Genomic DNA, 21026 nt, shown 5'->3' with positions numbered 1-21026 from the left:
TCTAATATCAATGTGTAATGGCTTCTGATGACAGACTACATGGTTGGAGGAGCGTGTAATCTCCCCTCAATTAATTACAGCACAGAGGGCTTTCCGGATCCCCGAGCGGCTGCAGCTGCTTCTGAACGGCGGGAAAAGATGGAGGGGAAGCTGACAGATGCTGCGGCTGTTTGTGTGTGTGTGTGTGTGTGTGTGTGTGTGTGTGTGTGTGCGTGCGTGTGTGTGTGTGTGTGTGTGTGTGTGCGTGCGTGCGTGCGTGCGTGCGTGTGTGTGTGTGATACTCACAAGAAGAATGCAAATACAAAAAAAAAACATCTGCACAGGCAGCGAGGTGACTGCATGTCTCCACCAGCTCATCCGCCAACAATAGCAGCGTTTACATTGACTATTTACGAAAATTAATTTGGTTAACGGAAACACGCCAATTTTACGAAAAAAAAAAACAAAAAACTAAAAAATGTGGGTTTTTCGGGCATATGGAATAAAAAAAAAAAATCCCTTTTTTCGCATCACATGATCAACGACCGGATGTTACTACTCGCGGAAATGACGAAGAAGACGCCTGTCACGATAACAAAATTTACTGGTCGATAAATTTATAAAGTTATTGCGATAAACAATACATTTGTTATTTTGAGACTATTTTCAGGAAATATAATGGTAATGGCATAATAATGCAAAAATACATTCTCAAAGATCAATAAGCATTATAATGAATATCTAATACTGGAACTGGAAGACATTTTAATGACCAAAATAAATAAACAAAGCAAATAGAACAACAAATAAAATGTATTATAAAGAATCTGTAATCAAAACTGACTTGAAGCAAGCTCCTGGATCTTGCAAAAAAGTTTCTTGTAAGTTAGTTTGGTCTTTTTTTTTCAAGTGCACAAAGATGTGGGCATTAGAAACTAGACTAAAATACTTTTGTGTTATTTCAGTATAAATGATGTATTCTCCTTTTCAAGCAGTCTGCACGTCATTCTCAGTATTTGTTGTCCTCTTTGGCTCCTTCAAACATTTGGATTCTCGTCTGTTTTTCACTCTTAAGTCTCCCTCATCATAATTAAAATGCGAGAAGGCGGCAGCTTTACTTCAGCTTTGATAACGCTTATCAGTTTGGAGTTACTTTGGCTATTGATTTGATTAAGAGGCTTATATCCAGTTTAATGAGTTTTCCACTCGGCTGCTCTCGTCCTAATCAGGCCGGCTGCCAGCCGTCTCCTCTCTCCTCTTTCCCATCCGTCACATCTGGATGCAGCTGCAGGAGTCGGGAAAGCCGTTTACTCTCAGTTAAACACACACTTGATGCTCTTATTTTGAGAGCTGAGATTACATCGTTGTTGTGCTGAGATCAGATCAGTGTTCAAGGATTTGGGTTCAGTGCGATTCCTGCGACTGAACTCTGAATTTCCTCCCAGTGAGGACCAGAAGGCGTTTAAATCTTCTTATTCATGTTGGAGCAGAGACATATTTTAACTTTCAATTGTAGCTGGATGTTTTAATGACTTCCTGACGCTGAGGCACCTTTTAAAAAGTCTCAGGCAGGTCGATGAGGTTTGTCACACTATGTTAAGGATAATATAAGTGGATAAATCTGCCAGTGAAACTACTTTAAACAAGCTCTTTTTTCTTACTGAAAATGTTATTTTTGTCATATTTCAAATATATAAAGATATTTGAACTAGAAACTAGACATTACTTGGTAAGATTTTGTATATTTGCAATGAAGCCATTTGATTCAGGGTTAAAGAACTTTGATCCTTTAAAGTCTTAAAGGGGCAGTGTCATTTAAAATTTACTTTTTTGAGCTTTACATCATTTCTTAATGTTATTCCCTCATCAGAAACATATCTGTAGTGCTGCTTTGATTCTTTAATGCATGTTTGAGAAATACTTCTATCTCCATGGCAACCATTCAGCCTGGGTGGACCTAGCCCCGCCTTCAAGGCGCAGCTCCTCCTCAGAGCTGCAGTTTTCAAGCCTCCATCTCACAGAGCCGCTCCTTCAGACTAGTCAGCAGTAATTAGCGAATACCTGGTGGAATTGGTCATCTGCTGAGCTCATTATATAAGCTATGCACCGTAAAATGTTGTTAAAGCGTCAGTAGAGGACCTACGTTGGAATGATTCAGTTTCCAGAGCAGAAGTTTTTAACCCCTGTGTTTATAAATGGGGTCCAACCGACCCCACACATGTAAAACTTGTATCATTTGCCACAGTCCTCACACGCACAAGGGTTAAAGCGACAGAGGCCCAATTTCAAGACGTTAAATTATGACGTCAGATTTATTTTATGTCATATTTGATATATAAAGCTCTGGAAAAAATTAAGAGACCACTTAAAATGATCAGCTTCTCTGATTTTACTTTATATAGACATACGTTTGAGTAAAATTAACATTGTTCTTTTATTCTATAAACTACTAAAAAAAATGCCTCTGAAAATCCAAGCATAAAATTTTGTATTTACTTGCAGAAAATGAGAAATGGTCAAAATAACAAAAAAGATGCAGTGCTTTCAGACCTAAAATAATGCAAAGAAAACAAGTTAATATTCGTCTAGATACAACAATGCTGTTTTAACTCAGGAAGAGTTCAGAAATCAGTATTTGGTGGAATAACCACGAGGTTTTCGATGGGGTTCAGGGCAGTGGGCTCTTCTTTTTTTTCCAGAGCTGTATCTTTAATATTTTCATAATAAGTGAAGGTGCCATTGTTACTCGATTGAGCAATAAAATAGCACAATGTGCCTGGAAAACACACAACAGCGCCCCTTTAATCTCGCTCAGATTTTCTTGTTCTGTCTCGGTTGTTTGTCGTCTCTGAGCGAATCACTTCGAGTGAGAAACAGAAAAAACAGAATCCATCAGCAGATGGATGATACTGTGATGTGAAGGGTGGATCTCTCAGCATTCATATCGTTCTGATTTAATCCCACCCACCTCTCCGCGGCCCTAAGCACCTCTTTATGAAAACGCCTCCCGTGCGGCTCTCCATCTCCTCCATGATTGATAATTACGGGCCCCTGATTCAGCAGCTGGGCCTCCTGACTCCACAGAGCGACAGCGCTCAGATAAATGTGTCCTGAATCAGGGTGCCGGGCTCCCGGGGTCTCTGGGGACTTATCTTCCCCTGCCTCGCAGGGCCGCTCCTCATCATTAGAGCCTCTCTGAGCGGCGGTGAATAAAGGCCCACTTGCTGCTGCCAATAAGGCGCCGTTAAGAGCAGATTGGCTGTTTTCTCTCCCCTCCTTCGGAGAGATAAGTGGATTTGATGGGACAGGTCTCGTTCTCCTCCTCGCTGTCAGCCATTGTTATCCTCCTGAGTTATTAGCAGCCTTCAGCTCCTCGCTGTCACCTCGGTTAGCAGCCGATAGCTGACAGAAGCAGAGTTAATTAGCTCCATTAATATGGAGTCGGTGTTTGGCCGGATGTGACATGTGAGGCGTGTGGAGGGAAAACAAACAGATCCAGTGTTTCATTAGTGGAATGTGACAGCTCCTCTCTGAGACAACAACTCAGCTCTTCTTCTTCTTCTTCTGGATTTTTCTGCCAAAATCAATAACGCCACGCTGCTGCTTGGTTAATAAAAAATGGCGGTGAAGACTCGGAGCAGGTGGAGCGAGTCGGGATGGTCTGCAGGGTGCAGAGGTGTGTACACCCCATCAGCTCACATTACTCTGAGCTGGTGGGGGGGACAGCGAATATTAACTGGCTATCAGGCTGAGGAGTAATTAAACAGCTGAGATGGTGACATGTGGTGAGCTAACACCGGAAAACCTCCTGGATCTGGAGCAAGGCCGCTAATTTAAATTTAAACTTTATTTGTGTAGCACATTTCAGTGCTTTACATCATAAAACCAAAAATACAAAGTCATAAAACAGTCAACAACTGAAATGTTACATTTTCCCTCGTTATACATCAGATTGTTGATTAATGTTTCATTTATTAACCAAAAGAAACTCTAGACTAAACACTAAGTGTGCTGAAATATTATGTCATCAATCAAATCAATGCAGTTTTTACCTGTTTACTGCCTAATTATATCAATCACTCCCTCCAGTTCCTTGAGAATTATCGTGGAAATGGACGCAAAATCAACAAATCCCCACTTTTTTGTACTAAAACATAGTTGGGGAGATTAGTGCAGATTTTTCTCAAAAATTGTCAAAAACTTTCTTGTACTAAACAGTTGCTTCAGCCTTAGCTGATGTCAGATTTGATCTGTGCAGCGAGTAATAAAATGTCGCATTTATCGTCATAAATAAGCGCAAATATTTCCAAATTAGTACCACAAACACTTTGATTTTTATTGCAAACAAATCACAAAAAGTATTGAAATCCTGGAGGGACAGAAAAGATGTTCAATAATATTATAAAATTTTAAGAATTCATTGATATAACAGTTTGTGAACAGGTTTCATCAATACATTCTGGAACAACCGGCCCTTTAAGAGCATCCATGATCTTGATTGGGGCCAAAACTAAAATGAGTTTGACAACCCTGCTCTAGATTCAAAGGCACTCAGTGTTTCAGCTGTTTTGCAGTTTTCTGGAAGTTTGTTCCAGATTCGTGGTGCCTATAAGCTGAATGCTCTTTCTCCGTGTTTGGTTCTGGTTCTGGGGATTCAGAGCGGAACAGATCCAGAAGACCTGAGAGGTCTGAAGGTTGAAACAACAGCAGCAGATCTTTAGTGTATGTGGTGCTAAACGGTTCTGGTTATTCAACATGTCGTAGTTTTCTGGTGATCGCCTTGTAAGTCCTGTAATATTAAATTAATAAAACGAAAGGTGGGCGGACCTTTCGGGGCACCAATGTCCTGACACTGCAGTTCTATCAGGTCTGAACATTGATTGGACCGTTCTTGATTCCCTTCTTTCTGACCCGCTCTGTTGCAGTAATGCTGCTGTATTTGGGATTGTTGTTCTGTTGACTGATGTTCTGTTTGGGCCAAGGTTCAGCTCTCAGGTAGATGGCCTTTTGACTCCACCACGCTCTGGTATGCTGGGGATTTTTTGGTCGTTTCAATGGTAGCTGCAGAATAACCTCAGACCATCAGTCCTCCACCGCCGTGCCTCACAGCATGAGGTGTTTGTGGTGATATATGGGAACCTTTGGTCGGCAGCAGTTTTCTAAATAAATCAATTTTAGTTTGTGATGTCATGGTCTGTAAATATCTCGTGGTTTAGTCAGGTCAGCCTTGGTTTTCTGTGCTGCTGGGTGTAAAGTTCCTGTTGGGTCTCTGGTTAGTTTCTGTCTCAACCTGTTTTATTTGAAATGGATTAATTTTATTGTTTCCTGTAGGTTTGACCTTGTTTTAATGTCAGGCTATTGTTCTATCTTTCCTTATCCTCCAAATTAAGTCTGTTTGCCTGTTTTTGAATCCGATACAGTTCAGTTTTCCAGTTTACCTCTCCTCTAATTTCTCTTGGTGTATCTGGTAGAAGAATTGTAAACCTGAAATATTTATTTTTTGAGGATAATTTAAGTATCTAGTAGAAGGACGACACAATAAACAGCTCTAAATTTAATCCTAATAAACAAATAGACAACAGAACTGAAAGCAGCACTGTGGTTATGACATCAATGTGTTAAAAACACAAACAATAACACACTGAGGTCATTACCAAGTTTCCAAAACTCACATTTCACAGATGATACAAGTGCAAACAAGGTATAGGTTATAAGTTTGATTCCCACGTACTTCATCTGTGGTCGTCGTTCTTCGATTCTGCTCTTCGTGATGCATAAAACATTTCTGACAGAAGACAGATCGGCTCTTAAAAAGTGTCCCATCAGAGTGAAGGTTGAAACGACACTGTACTCCTTTTGTTAATCGCCAAGTACAATTACTCTTACAATGGTTAGATGTTTTCCTGCACACCATGTGTGAGCTGAACTTTCCTCGATGACACAAAAATATTTTAGATGTTGCTTCTAAAAGTTGTTGTAAATAATAATGGGTGTTGGCAGGAAAGGTGTAAAGTAGTCCACCAGCTCTCTGGTACTGGACGTCTGAGATGCATGGAGGACAAAGGAAAGGTGACGAGTACACTCCCCTGAGGTGCTCCAATGTTCACAGGCCAAATCTGTATCCATAAACCTCAGTGGTGAAAAGCACAAAATCATTCTGAAAGTCTCATATGACCACATTGTGGAAATCCCTGTATCAGAACATGACATGCAGGAAAAACTGAACTGCTGGTTTCACTTCTAATTTGTTTCTTTGAATTTTAATGTTTCTGCACCTCCACCATCAGTTTCAGTCTTGCTGGAACAAGAAGACAGCATCAGTATTTTAATCAGCTTTAGACAGCAGGAGAAGAAACAGGTGAAGGTGTCGCTTTCTGTGCAAAGCTCAAAACAACAAGCCTGCCATTTTAAATGCAATGTCTCAGTCCTCCTTATTGAATCCAGTGCCAAGGTTTTCCTTTCTAATTCAGGACTCTAAAACTCCATGTCTCAAAGACCAGCATCCTCAAACTTTAAGATGTCTGAATCACCACTCAGCTCTCCAGAGTTCTGTTAATCACCAGATTATTTGACTCAGGTGTATTTAAGCAGAGAAACATCTAAAAGTTGCAGGATACCGGCCCTCGAGGACTGCAATTGCAAATCACTTGTCTATCTCACAAAAGTTTGTATCACAAGACCTAGGTACAATTTGGAGGAGTGCGTTCCTCTTTAGATTTCATCCAGGCTTTGTGATGCAAATTGCTGTGAGACTAGCTACAATTTGGAGGTGTGTGCTCCAGGTTTTGGGTTACAGCCCTCTAGGATGACATTACTGTTGAAAATATGTTTCTTTGCCTCTTTTTTGGCAATTTTTTTGGCTGATGCTGCTTTAAGATGTAAATTTGTTTAGATAAATAAAAAATAATCTAAGCTATGCCTACTACATTCATGACACTTTTGCTACACATCTTTCCAAGAAATGTTTGTGCAGATCAACAACTCAACCTGGGGACTTTGGTTGCAAATATTTGTGGTTTTTCATGGAAGCCGTTTCTAGAATGAGGAAAGACGGCGAAGCAGCATGAATACAGTTCTTTGAACTCATTACCATAATGAATAACTTCCCCTCTTATTCTCCTCCATCAGCAAATCGGAGCTGGAGATGCTGGGCTTTGTCAGACTGTGGCTCTCAGCTCTGCCTTTCAGTGATAACGACCTCATTCATTTAACAGAGCTCCGATAAGCAGCAAGCCGGCCATCATTCTGAGACAAACACCGGGACCATCATGCCTTTGGTTCCTCTTGGGAAGCCCCTGAGACCTTCACATGCTGCCAGCACAGGAATGAGACGCAGGCTGGGGCTTTATTTCTATTAGATAAAGAAGTAAATGGCCCCTGACGAGCGTTTGGCTGTGATAGAGAGAGAAGAGGTGACAGGCGGCTGAAGACTCTTTTTGTGTTTGGCATTTGTGCTGGAGAGCCGTTTGACAGCCACGTTTCACACTGTCTTCGTTGTTTTCTTTGATTAATTAGCTGCAGCAGTGGAGAGGAGGCTCAGTGGGTCTCTGAATGTACACTGATGCAAATATGCTGCAAGTGTGAACACAGCACCTTTTAGAAACAGTAACACTGCAGACTAGTCAACTCTGATGTGCACATTTTTCATCATTTTAAACAAAATGCTGAGTGAATTTCATTACATTTATAGCAGCGAAGGAGCAAGACGCCTGAAGCTGCCAGTCCTCAGGTGACTGTAGTTTAACAATACGAGTGGTTTAAATGTAAACATGCAGCGGCAGCCTGAGGCTCATCATCATATCACTGAATCAGTCTCTGAAAACAAGATCCTCAGAGATCGCTCTTAATCTTCTCTGTTTGCCTTTATCTTCACAATCAGTCTGTTGTACAATCATTCTCTGATGAAAAGGAGAAGTATTTCAGAGCAAGGCTTTCTTACAATGAAAGTCAAGAAGCTGCACCTCTTTTTTCCCCCCCACTTTTAACTTTGGATAGGATCTGTCAATCATGTTTCCTCGATGCACTGCAGCAGAACTCTGATGTTTGGTTTAAATTTGATCTCAGACTGATGTTTCGGCCTTATAGGTCAAGGCAGGACCTTCTGTATGGAGTTTGCACAGTATTCTTCTGTGTACTTTCTCTTGGTACCATGATTTTTCCAACTGCTTCTTAATGGGAGTCAGTAGCAAGTCTTTCAATGGCGACACAGAAGTGGCCGGTCCAATGAAGAGCTTCTGGGGTGCAATCAGAAGTGGACCATACCCAACAGCATCTAAAGTGGGTGACCCATAGGCTGGACACAGAAGAGGCTCAACCCAATAAAGAGCACCTTGGCCAATGGTGAGTCTCTGCATGGTGACCAAAGGAGACCAGATCCAATAAATGATTTCCGAAAAGAGATCAGGAAAGCCGAAGGACATTCCTCAGGTGACCTTGAAGGAAAGTTTCTGCAAAATGATTCAGAAGCTTCCAATGGGAAGTTTCTGAGAAACTTCCAATGGGAAGTTTCTCAAGGATGACACGGAGAAGGCCAGGGCCAATATTTCTGGAGAACAATGGGACAGATACTTTACCCATCAGAGGAGGCTGGACTCAAACAACAATTTATGGAAAAAGATCAGAATGGTACCAGCCTCAACAGGGAGCGTCTGGGGGGTCAGAAGAGTCTAGTCCCTAACGGCTAACCAGAAGTTGGTCTGATCCAACAGAGAATCTCTGGAAGTGGATCAAGAAAAGGTCAGACCCAATTACAATATTCTGGCTAGCAAACAGGAGGATATCGGAGCCAAAGAAGAGTTTCTGGAGGGTGACTAGGAGAATTCAATGAGGACTGAAGAGTGATGTGGTGGCTGCAGAATCTGGCAAGGATCATTAGGAGGGTGACCCTGTGGATGCCAGCTCCACTGAAGAACATCTGGAGGTCATAAAGCCAGATAAACTGGTGATGGACAGCATGATAACTGCTGGATCCAGGAACAAAGTTTGGAAGGTCAACTCAGAGAAGCTGCAATGGGCACGAAGGACGACAGCCAGGCCGGCACTGAACTCCTCTAACAGTGGTTGCAGCTACATGAGGCTGGAAAACTTGTTGATTATTTATATTATGGGACATAAATCAGTTTTCAGAGCTGGAACATGGTATTAAATCATCCTACCTGAACATCTTAAGCTTTGTTCTCTTACTGGAAATCAGTCAGGGTGAAGCATTTTCTACACCATCCAACATTTCATCAGCGGCTGTTGTTCTTCTGGACTCGTCCTGCAGTCAATAAACTTCTGTTTACCAACTGATTTTACAGTGAACTCCAATATGGTTTTTCTTTGTTCTTCCATGGAAAACAAAATCCATCTTCTTTCATTGTCTCCTGTTCATGTCTGTCCTGGGACTGTTTATTGTCAGGGTGAATATTTCATGGCCTTCTCCTCTCCTTCCCAGGTTGTTCGCTGCTGCTCAACTTCCACATGAATAAGAAAGCTGAGGCAACAACAGCTGTTTTCCTCAGCAGGTAAATCCATAATTGGCCTTGGAAGGCCTAAGAAGTTTGGATGGATAGGAGGTGTGGGAATCCCGACAGCTTGTTTTAACTGAAGGTGTAACAGTCAGGATCTACAGAGAGCGCTTTATGAATTCACTGTTATCTACTCTTCATCGGGATGATGGTTGTCCTGCCTGGAACCAGAAAAAATGGTTATGGTTATGATGAAATTTGAGTTTTATCAAACTATCAAATACATTTAGCAATGCCTAATAGCTGACTTCTTTGAACAAAAAGGTGAGTTCTAAAAATAACTAAAATAAAAATGCTTCTTTGAACAACAAAGATTTTGTTGAAAGAGACAGAAACTGATTTTTACCAATACACAAACACCTGTAATTTGTGAATTTGTATTTATTTGCTTATGATAACTAGAAAGGGAGAGTTTAATAGGTTAATGGGAAAACTGGCACTAAATTACATCTTTACATCTCATAAAGTCAAACAAATGTGCACATAAACTGATTCATCAGTAGAAAAATTAGAAGACCATTCTTCTCATTTCACTAATTACACTCTGATTGAAGCATGAAGCTGGCTTGAAACAACATTAGTTCTGCACTTCATGTTCAAATTATGACCCAGTCCTATTAACCCAAAAGCATTGTGATATGTAAAAACTCATTACTTCAGAAATTGTATTTCTTTATATTTTTCACCAAGAAAACATTTGCAAGTGAAAAAAATGTTTATATGCTGTTCTGCACAATTTATCTGTTGAAAGAAACAATAATCAGATTGTGATCTGATGTTTACAATATTAACTAGCGCTAACACAATTAGCAGGAGCTAATGCTAAATCAAAACAAATTGAGAAATAGGTAATGGATGTTTAAAGTGGCATTGAAGCATCTTTAAGTCTTCATAGCACACTGTTCTAATATATTTGAGAAAAAGTTTTGATCCGGAAGCTTACCGTAAACAGCTTGAGTTAAAAACTGGAATGTTTTGCTACAGTCAGGTTAGCATTTCCAAGCACCAGAGGCATAAATAGATTTTTCGACCAAATCTTCCTCTCCATTGATTATTTCCTCTTTTCGTTTCTTCATTCCTTCATATTTCAACACGCTTCAGTTTAAATTGACACAACTGATCGTTACTTATTGCGCAAAAGTTACTGTTCTGGCTGGTCGGAGCTATCGCTGTTAGCACCTAGCATCCGAAACACGAACGTCGCCATGTTGTTGCATTGCAGCGTAAACATGGTGACTTCCGGGTAGCAGTTTTTTATTTATCTAAACTAAACAGCCTTACTGTGTTTTTATTGAATTGCTTTTACATCTGAATTACTTTTTTTGTTGTTGTTATAATTAATTGTGTATTCCTTTAGCAAATTAAATCTTCATAATCTCCTGTGGACCTCTGAGTGTCTGCTGTGGCATCTGGGTCAGCTGAAGATGAACATCCAGTCGATGATTAACTGGGTGGAAATCTGGAGCCTATGTCAACAACTTACTGTTAGTGTCAAAAGTTTCAGGTATTTCTGGTTCAACACCTGAATCTAATGATGATTAATTAGCAGGTTTCCTGTCAGTGGTCATAATTCACATGACACCCAAATCTTTTCTGTGTTAGATGGAACAGGCCTCAATTCACTCAAATATTTTAGTGTTTTTTATGGCCACCAGCAGAAGAGACAACACAAATAAGCAAAAATGCTTTATTTTTAGCCAGTCGGGAAACAGATGTTAAAACTGCATGGCAGATGGGTCCGCAGTCTGACCTCGGTGACATCCCTGAACCTGAAGAAATCCGTCGGTTCAGCTCCGGCCGCCAGGATGCAGCCGACCGGCTAAAGTCTCAGCTCGACTCTCATCCAAGCAGCTTAGAGCCGTAATTAAATCATTAAATTCTTGTCTACGCTTCACAGAGCCGAGCCAAATTGACTTTCACCAACCTCATTTTCGATTTGAACACCAAATAATGATTTTCTGCCAGTCTAATTACAAAGCTCAACATCTGATCAGGCTGGCATCCGGCCGGGAATTATCACAGGGGCCCGGCATTAGACCTCATTACCAGGCCGAGTGCAGAATTATTACATCTTGTAATTGGACGGGGACATTTATCAGCAGGGTTGGCATGCTCTGCAATAACATGCTCCGTTGAGCGGCGTTCAGAGTCCGCAGAAAACAAAGAGGATCTGGAAGTTTATTTGGTTTTAACCAGTAGAAGACAAGGAGGAGCAAACATCGGCTGCAGGAACTCTGGGAGGCTGTCGGGTTTTCTCTGCTCTTGGTTTATAAAGAGTTTAACCCAAATCAGCTAAATCAGAGTAATTTTAATTCATGATATTAGAGATTAAAGGGCACTGAGCAAAATAAAGTGTAACATTTCTGGGTTCTCATCATATTGATCTTCTCAGATATTTGTCGTTTTGACTGGATTTTTTTCCCTCCTCTTCATTCTCAGCTCACTCTTTCTTTTGGTACCATTTCCTCAAATGGCACCGATCTGTCTTATTAAAGCAGATAACCAATTTTATTCCACTGGACGATGAGGAAGTTAATGAAAATATTTGTGAGGGTGAAAGAAAAACATGTTTTTTAACAAGTTTTTATTCAAACTTGGCATAGTCACTTGAAATACTGCCTTATAATTGTCTAATTCTTTATTTTCAAACTGTTGTGTACAACAGGTTGTTAAATTTTCTGTGGAGCTTAATGAGGGTAATAACATTTAAGTATTTAAAATAATTAAGTTCAAACGGAGAATGAAAGGTGCAACTAAATGTAAAATTAAGATTTTAAAATAAAAAAATCTGCATTGCATTTAGGTTCCATATCTTTCTAGTTGAGAATTAATCATTACATGTACAGAAGCTGCACACCGTTCTCTGGTGACTAACAAAACCCAGCAGGCAGGAAGTCAAACATGAAGGTCCAATGCTTCATAGGACGCTGACTGGTGCACCGCCCCAAACTCCAGGTGGAGATGTCCTTGACTGCGAGACCGAGAAAGACGCAGTGATGGAAGAGCAAAGCGCTGCGTACAGCGACCGGGAAAAAACGTCCTGCCTGCAAACATGGCCGACAGACAACATCAGAATCACACGGGTATCACAGAGAGACAACGCAACAGCAACACATCAACATCGCACTATCACAGAAACAACACAACACACTGACACAACACAACAGGCATCATTTCAAAAACACACCAACTGGGCCAGTGACTTCCCATCCATCCAAAAAGTAAAAAGATAAAAATAAATCAAAATATTTCTTCAGACAAATCAACTAAAAAGTGAATTTTCACATACATTTTTGGATCAAAAGTAAATTCAAATTAACACCAAAACATAAATTTTGCTTAGCGGTTAGCATCATTCGCTCACTTCTGTGAGGATCTGCTGTGCTGAAGATGTCCGTGCAGCCGCTCCAGTACTGAACCGCTGTCTTCCCATGGTAATCTCTGATGTTCGTTTTAGCATCTGGTGAAGAGAAAAATACACATCAAAGTGTCTGATTATGTAGATTTTTAGTTACACTGTTGACTTTATTGTTTTTAGACTTTTTGATCTCTTATCCTCCATTTGTCCACTTTACCCAGATTTTTTGGCCAGTGAACAAGGACTGGAAAGCAAACAGGTGAAGCAGTAACAGATTACATGGAAGTCTGGCTGACATAAAGGAAAACAAGTTAGGACTGAATTAGGAATTTAGCACAAAATAACAAGAATTTATTCCTGCTTTTACAGAGGAGCAGGAAACAGCGGGATGCTCTGTTTGGATTAGTGTAGTGACGTAACGATCCTAAAGTCCATCTTCATGTCACTACATGATGTGCAGACAGGCCTTTGCGGTCATAAAAGCTGAAACCAATCAAATAATGAAGCCTGCAGCTGACCTTCATTAACAAACGGTTAGCCTGCCTGAGGAACCACTTTAAACCTCTTCAACCTCCACAAACAGGCTCAGAGAAGAGCTCAGAGACCACGCAGACACGGTGAGTAATTAGAGATAAAACGCGAAGCTGAGCAGGTCAACACCTTCCTCTGACGGAGGAGAGGCGGCAGCTTCTCAGGAAGAATAAAACAGCATCAACATCCAGGTTCACTCCAGCAGAGCCAGATCCTGCTGGTCCGCTTATCTGAAGCTCCAAACTTCCAGGAAACTTCAAACTGGAAATAAACACAGATTGTGTCTGTGAATAGACTGAAGAGCGAGCACCAGGTCAGTTTTTAAGGTGACCAATTATGCTTTCTGGAACAGGTTAAGACAGATCTATGGGCTATACAATCATTTTCATTACCTTTCATCATTCTTCAATAACCAGATTTTAGTCTGATCCTTTCATATTGAGCTGTTTAAAAGACTCTTGTCACTTTAAATGCAAATGAGTTCCACAACCCCCAACTCAACGTCTACACTCGCACGTGAAAATGGCTGCAAACATATTAGCAATTACACAACCGTACATCTTTGAAAAGCAGAAGTGGAGCCTCCAGCACAACCAACAAGAGTGCAGCAGCTGGTTTCTGAATGGAGAGTCAACAACAAAACACTTGTCTTTTCCAGCAGCCATTGTACATAGGATACAGTGTTGAAACCAGCTGGAGGTTGCTAGGTAACGGGCTTGGCTTTGTTAGGGTTGCTCCGGTCCCTGCTGATTTGTGACGTTACATTCTGAAGGTTTTTGAAACGGCTCATTTTCCAGACACTAAAAAAGATTAACTTAGTGACAAAAAACGGCTTCGTGAGTTTTTTTAAGTGCTTGGGTTTTTTTTTTAGAAGCATCAGATGGAAGCATAAAAGCATAAAAAAAAATACAAAATCTGAATTATACATAATAGGTCTCTTTTAAGACTAAAGCTGAGCTATAATGAAAGAAAACATACCAAAGCTGCATGATGATTAAGAAAGTCAACTCTACTGACGTCATTGAGATGCTGTGGGGTGACTTGAAACTGGCTGTGAAAGCATGAAACCCCTGAAACATCTCACAGCTGAAAGTGAGGAGTTCCTCCTAACTTTTTAGCGGTGGGTGTAATTTTCCTGAAATAAAACAGAAACTGCTGGAGTGGAGAGTTTAGTTTCCCTCAGCTGGAGTTTAAAGATCCCGTTTCATGTAAAGTGTGTTCAAGCGACGCGCGTCCTTCTCTCTCTGCTGCGGAGAGCAGCTTGGATTTCTCTGAAGTCGCAGCAGAGACTGTGTTTAACGCTGGTGGGAGGATGAGGGTGGGAGTTAAAGTGTCGGTAATGACGAGGGTCGGTTACCGTTGGTAACCATTAGCCGCTCCGCTCAGCCTCCAGCCTCCTCAGGTGGGACATCAACACGAGCCGCATGCGTCCCAGTTTAACTTCACAAAACTCTCAAAGTTAAACAACAGATCCGCCTACAGCTGAGGTGGAAACACGACGAAATAATGCAACAGTCAGAGCTTTGCAGTCAAGACTGAAAAGCTGGTTTTCCATCTGAATACAGTATCAATAATCTGTGTTTCCAAAAATATTCCTGTGATCAGGTATCCTACAGACTTTGTGAACAATAGTCTAGGATTTATTGGCATTTTAAAACCTAATTTGACTTGACAATTCCATTGGCTTTGTTTTCATTATTGTAAAACACTGAATGTGTTAAAGGCGAAAATTTACATTTTGCATATTTTTATACTTCAATTTGGGTTTCTACTGCTTCTAAAGTAGCCCAAATGCCACTTTCTGGCAAAAAGATACTGTTGAGTGCTCGTTGTTACTGTTGCTGTTTTAAATCTTTATAACTGGACTTTGAGTGTCGCTTTATATATAAAATGCATTATTCTTATAATTTTATTTGGTGTCTGGAAAATAAGCCGTTTCAAACACCTTCAGAATGTAACGTCACAAATCAGTAGGCACTCTAGCAAAGCCAAGCCACGTCGCCTAGCAACCCCAGCAGAGCACCAGCATGCTTGGTCAGCTGGTTTTACCGCAGTATAATGGCTGCTGGAAAAGACGTGTTTTGTTGACTTGCCATCCAGAAACCCCTTACTGCATTCTTGTTGATTGTGCAGGAGGCTCTACTAATGCTTTTCAAAGATGTATGGTCGCATAATTCCATATCTGTTAGCAACCATTTTCACCTGTGAGTGTAAACGTTGAGTTGGGGGGGGGCGTGGTCAGCAGCTGCTTATTTAGATTTAAAGAGACAAGACGCCCTAAAACATCTCAAAATAGAATCTCGTGATCTAAGAATGATTTTGTTAAAAAAAAAAAAAACATAAGTAAGTAACACAGATTTATCCTGACCTGTTCACGGAAGCCTAATAGAGCACCTTTAGATTGCATACAGATGGTCTCACTTATTCCTCAATTTCCTTTTGGTTCTGCTGCAGCAAAGCGTCTGAAACCACGACACTTCTACCTCCAGGCTTCACAGCTGGCATTCGGCTCTTCCAGCATTGCTACATTTGGTTTGGTTGAACATAACCTCTCTTCTGATGTCCAGATATTTAAATTTTGAACCAATGTATCCACATAAATCCATGTGTATCCCAGGGTTGTGTCGTAAATGGTCCAGGTCCGTGATGGAGGCAGCTGGAGACCGGAGCACAGAGGAATGGAGGTGGAGGAGGTTCCACTGTCAATCTGAGCTCTTTGTTGGCAGCAGCGCTTTGCATCAGTGCTTTCTTCTGGCCGGTGAGTCTGTGAGGCGTAAAGATGAAGAATCCCTCGCTGACTGACGCTCGCTGTCTGAATATCAATTCGAAATGTGCATATAAAGAAAACCTGCCTGGAAAACAGACTGACAGCAGAGGAAAAAATATTCTCCTGACGCTGTGATTGTTTCTTAAAATGTTTCTGAATGTCTAGTCTGCAGAAGCAGCACATGTGGAGCAGAAAATATCAGTTTTCCCATCCAAAGGGCCTTTTTCAGGTTAAAACTGATTTGAACTTGGATAAATAATACAACATGTGTTTCTTTTGGGTGTGACTCACTGTATGTGCTGATGAGGGTCTGAACCACCTCCTGATGTCCGTGAATAGAGGCGAGATGAAGAGCGGTGTAACCCTGAAAACAATGACACAAGACAAGCTCCCAACCTCTTCTATTTACATCAACAATTACAAAACCAAACTAAAAAATGTATTTTAAAGTGAATCAAAACTGTACCAAGTAAAATAAATCACTCTTCCTTTACTGCAGGATAAAATAAGTCAGTTTCCTTTTTTCTATTTATTTTTTACACAAAGCTCCATATTTGCAGCAGTAATGGAAATATAACTTTCAAATGTAGTTATTAATATGCAAACTAGATGCTTCCTGCAGAAAAAGTACCTGCAGACTCTGGAAAACATTTTGTTAACCAAGCCAGGATTTTCACCTCAGCTCATGACCTTAAACGGTGCAGAAGTGAGCAGAAAACTGCCTGAAGGAAGATGATTCTCATGTAAGTTTTATAGCAAATCATTTCCTTTCAGGGACAAACACGCCGGTTAACCTTTTTCTGCAGAAGTGGAAGTTAATGAAAATACGTCTTAATATCGGGCTGCACAGTGGCGCAGTTGGTAGAGCTGTTGCCTTGCAGCAAGAAGGTTCAATTCTCGGCCCCGGTCTTTCTGCATGGAGTTTGCATGTTCTCCCTGTGCATGGTGGGTTTTCTCCAGGTACTCCGGTTTCCTCCCACAGTCCAAAAACATGACTGTCAGGTTAATTGGCCTCTACAAATTGCCCCTAGGTGTGAGTGTGTGTGTGCATGGTTGTGTGTCCTGTGTGTCTCTGTGTTGCCCTGCGACAGACTGGCGACCTGCCCAGGGTGACCCCGCCTCTCGCCCGGAACGCTAGCTGGAGATGGACACCAGCAACCCTCCCGACCCCACTGAGGGACAAGGATGAAAGAAAATGGATGGATCGATGTCTTAATATCCTTTTAATGAATTAGGGAGAGAAAAATGTCAGCAAATACTGGAAATTATCTCATAAAGGGCTGAAGCGATCAATTGGATTAATCGATGAATGAAATAATCACTAATATTAATTTAGTATTTGATTAATTAATTGGAGCAAAGGCCATTTGCTGAAAAAACATAATTTTGAAAGAAGTAATTACTGAAGATAAAGAAAAACATAAATAAATCTGCTGAAGTGGTATAATTTTAGCTTCACCTCGTTCAAATTCTTAAAAAAATTATCCAATGACGAGGATGGGAGGGGGAAAAAATCAGAGCAAAATGTATGTAATATCAATGGGTGTATGATCTCATTTCACGATAAACAAAACAAAACAACAAAAAGAAGAAATTATCCAAGGAAGCAGATTTTGTTACCCAATTATAAACTGGTTATCCCAATAAATAAATCACCAGATCAGCTCTACTCTGTATTGATGCGAAGTCGAGCAGAAGCAGCCGAGCTTTACAATATTGTTTTTGCAGAACGATTGTTTGAATGTTTGTCTTACTTTCAAAAGGAATTATTTGTTTGTTTACATCTTTTCATGTGTTTCTGAAACAATCTGCAGGATGTGCCAAAATTTTGAATCTGATTAATCGTATATTTGACAGATTTATCGATAACTAAAATAATCGTTTTTTCCAGCCCTAACTGCAAAGACATGCAAAATAAAGAAACTAAATAAATGGACAGGAATAATCTGATTGGCTGATTTAAATAAAGTATGAATAAACCAATATATTTAAATAAAGTGTAAACAACTGGAGGTTATTTTACTCAGCAGGATTCAGATTTGATCACTTCCTGTTCTTTGTGTCCATTTGTTTCCTTCGCCGCTGTCAGAAACTCGTCGTCTCAGAGCCGGTATCGTGTTAAACGTGGGTTGTTTGTAGTTTTTGACGACCTGCTGCTCATCACCCGGAGCTGCTGTCAGCGCCAGAGACGAGCAGACGCTCTCCTCACTGTCAGAAAGCCGTTTAAACCCGACTCCGGTGACAGAAGACTCAAAGCAGAGGTGGAAGTCTGCGTTCATTAGGAAGACGAGTCTGTAGATTACACGGTAAACTCTCATCACAGCCTTGGCCCTGGAGGACGTTTGATGTGGAAACACAAAGACTCCTCCTCACCGTCACACTCTTCCTGCTGTCCCAGCAGCAGCGAGACAACCAGCCGACTCTGGATCAGAGGAAACCGAGTCATTTTCGCCTTTTAAAACACGGATTTTGTTTTTCCGGACGAACAGCTGCTACAGAAGGCCGACTGTTAGCTGCCACTTTCAAGGGTCTGGATGTCAAAGGAAGACAGGCAGCATGAAGACGTAAATATCTGACATTTTCCTCAAACGCCGAGCTGCTTTCATGTTTTCAGACGCTCTTTGAGTCTAATATCAGCTCTAAAGGCCACAGCAGCAGGGGGTTCTGGGAGCCACATCAAGGCCAGACGGCGATCCGAAAAGGAAACATCCACCTGGAGCACAAACCGGTCTGATCTGTGCTCCGTTCAACAACAGTAAATCTCTTATGTTTTTGCAAAAACAATCAGAAATTTGTTGGATTCTGCGGCTGATCAACAGTAGAGCTGAGAGGCTAGCCTGGCCAAAGCCCTCCAGTTGATTCTCATCTCCCATCTCTGGGATTTCTCCCATTGAGCTGGATTTCTCCGGTTGAATTTGAATCGGTGAAAAGAAGAAGTTGTGAATGATGACGCCGATTTTCTGTTTTAAAATTGTAGTTTCAGTAACAGCAGCAGAGGAATGAACAAAGCCGTTCAGTCTGTGTTGGATGAAAACGGATGAAATTTTTTGAAACCAATCCCATGAGAACAATATTATATATTTTAAATGATGTGGCAGAGATATTTGTTTTTATGTCAATCAAGAGAAGGCGGCCAATACTGATCTAAAGAAACTAAATTCAACTGCAGAAGAAACAGACAAGAATAATCTAAGAAACGAAACACAAAGGAATGGACTAATATGGCAACACATTTTAAACAATAATGGATTCAGGTGAAAAACTAAATATGGCTAACCTAAATAGTAATAATGAACCCAAGAAAGAATCAGAAAAGAAACAATAAAGAGAGCTAGAGCACAAATACTGGCAGATCATGAGACTTTGTTTCAGGCTTTTAAATAAAAGAAATTTGGTGAATTTGTTGAGTAGAAATCAGCTTTAGACTTTGGCCGCACAAAATGTCAGTAGCTGCGTCTCCATTACAAATTTGCCCAAAAAATGTAAAACCCCCACAATTTTGCTTCCATTAAATAAGAAACACACGTGAAAAAGTTGGTTCACGTGATAAGTCATTAAAAAACACGGTGTGCCACCATCATCCGACCACTTCCTGTTGTCCTCTTCGTTGTTTCCACCAGTAGCAACATCCGATTGTTGATCACATGACTCATGCGATGCAAAAGCGTTTCCATTGCAGTTTTGTCAAATACAGTAATTTTGACAAAGCCAAAAAAAACCCCACCTTATCCCTATTGAAAAACGAGAGACGAAATTGAAGTGCTTCCACTGAGCAAATTTATTTCCATAATTCCAGTTTTCGCTGTTATACGATCAATAGAAATGCAGCTACTGATTTGCAGTCCAAATACCCACATGTCAATTTATTGTGTCTTATTAGATTCAAATGAACAGTGTATACCTGCTGACAGCTAAAACACAAATTTATTTTTTATAAGAGTAAGGAGACACTGGAGGATGACTCACCCCCTTCAGCGAGGAGCGGAGAGAAACGGAGAATTAGAAAACATCAGGAAATGTTTTGGCTCGGATCATTTAAAATATGTTTCATTATCAACACGGATCTGAGATTTAAGAAAAGAAAAAGATCAGAAACTCACATGCTGTCGGATCAGCAAAGGGGAGAAAGAAAAGATCATTGAAATAAAATATATAAAACTTTCATTTACTTCCATCCTTCCATGCATCCGTCCGTTTATCCATTAATCCATCCATCCGTCCGTCCGTCTGTCCATGCATCCATCCGTTTATCCATTAACCATTCATCCATCATCTATTGTTAATTCTTCCCAGTAATGAATCAAATCTCAGAGTTTTTCTTTATCATTTTAAATTAAATCCGTAAATTTTTCCCGATTTGTTTTCCTTTTTTCCCCCACATTCAGGCGTCTCTTCAGACGGATACAGACCAGGAAAATCCATCCTGTTGAAACCCTCCAGTGAATCCCAAACGTTTTTCTCGACTTCTTGCTGTTTTATGGATTATTGATTTTTGATTTATCTGTGACTCCAACAGAGGCCATTTCTATCAGAGCCATTACGGCCTTAACGATCGGAGACAGAAAGTTAATTATGTAGTTATGGAGCCAATAAGTGACTTGTCTGCTATGGTTTAATCTGCCGGCCGAAAACATTATCTCCTACAGGCACATCTTCATCAGCAGAGGAAGAGGAGCGGAGGAGGAAGAGGAGTGAGATCCAGCAGATCCTGTATTAAATCCGTCAGGATTTAATCCATCCATCCATCCATCCAGTTCACACACCCTCACCGATCGGACGTTGACGTCGGCTCCAGAGTGAATCATCATGTCCACGGCCTCCTGACGGCCTTGCTTTGCTGCCCAGTGGAGTGCCGTCTGAAACACAACCACACACACCTGAA

General features: G+C 40.8%; 2 protein-coding genes across 11 annotated transcripts in view; both read right to left on the bottom strand.

Moving 5' to 3' along the window:
• The window catches only part of rpgrip1l (RPGRIP1 like), a 36986-nt gene extending 26269 nt beyond the window's left edge, over window positions 1-10717 (bottom strand). Inside the window, exons 1-2 of the mRNA XM_017305433.1 lie at window positions 10432-10717; window positions 9135-9649 (exon numbers count right to left, since the gene is read on the bottom strand). The gene's annotated coding sequence lies outside the window, so the exon portion shown is untranslated. The remainder of the gene's footprint in view (window positions 1-9134; window positions 9650-10431) is intronic.
• Window positions 10718-12053: 1336 nt separating this feature from the next.
• LOC103466788 (ankyrin repeat domain-containing protein SOWAHC) overlaps window positions 12054-21026 on the bottom strand; it is a 43885-nt gene continuing 34912 nt past the window's right edge. For 5 of the 10 annotated variants that reach the window (XM_017305434.1, XM_017305437.1, XM_017305438.1 and 2 more), the window contains 4 exons: window positions 20908-21000; window positions 16436-16508; window positions 12853-12948; window positions 12054-12532 (listed from right to left, as the gene is read on the bottom strand). In XM_017305434.1, coding sequence (XP_017160923.1) covers window positions 12384-12532; window positions 12853-12948; window positions 16436-16508; window positions 20908-21000 — 411 coding nt within the window. In that variant the 3' untranslated portion in view covers window positions 12054-12383. The other 5 variants (XM_008412625.2, XR_001776722.1, XM_008412631.2 and 2 more) reach the window with 5 other exon arrangements.

This window comes from Poecilia reticulata, linkage group LG6, assembly GCF_000633615.1.
Source record: "Poecilia reticulata strain Guanapo linkage group LG6, Guppy_female_1.0+MT, whole genome shotgun sequence".
In the NCBI taxonomy this organism is placed as follows: Eukaryota; Metazoa; Chordata; class Actinopteri; order Cyprinodontiformes; family Poeciliidae; genus Poecilia; species Poecilia reticulata.
This window is presented reverse-complemented; position numbering and strand designations above follow the sequence as displayed.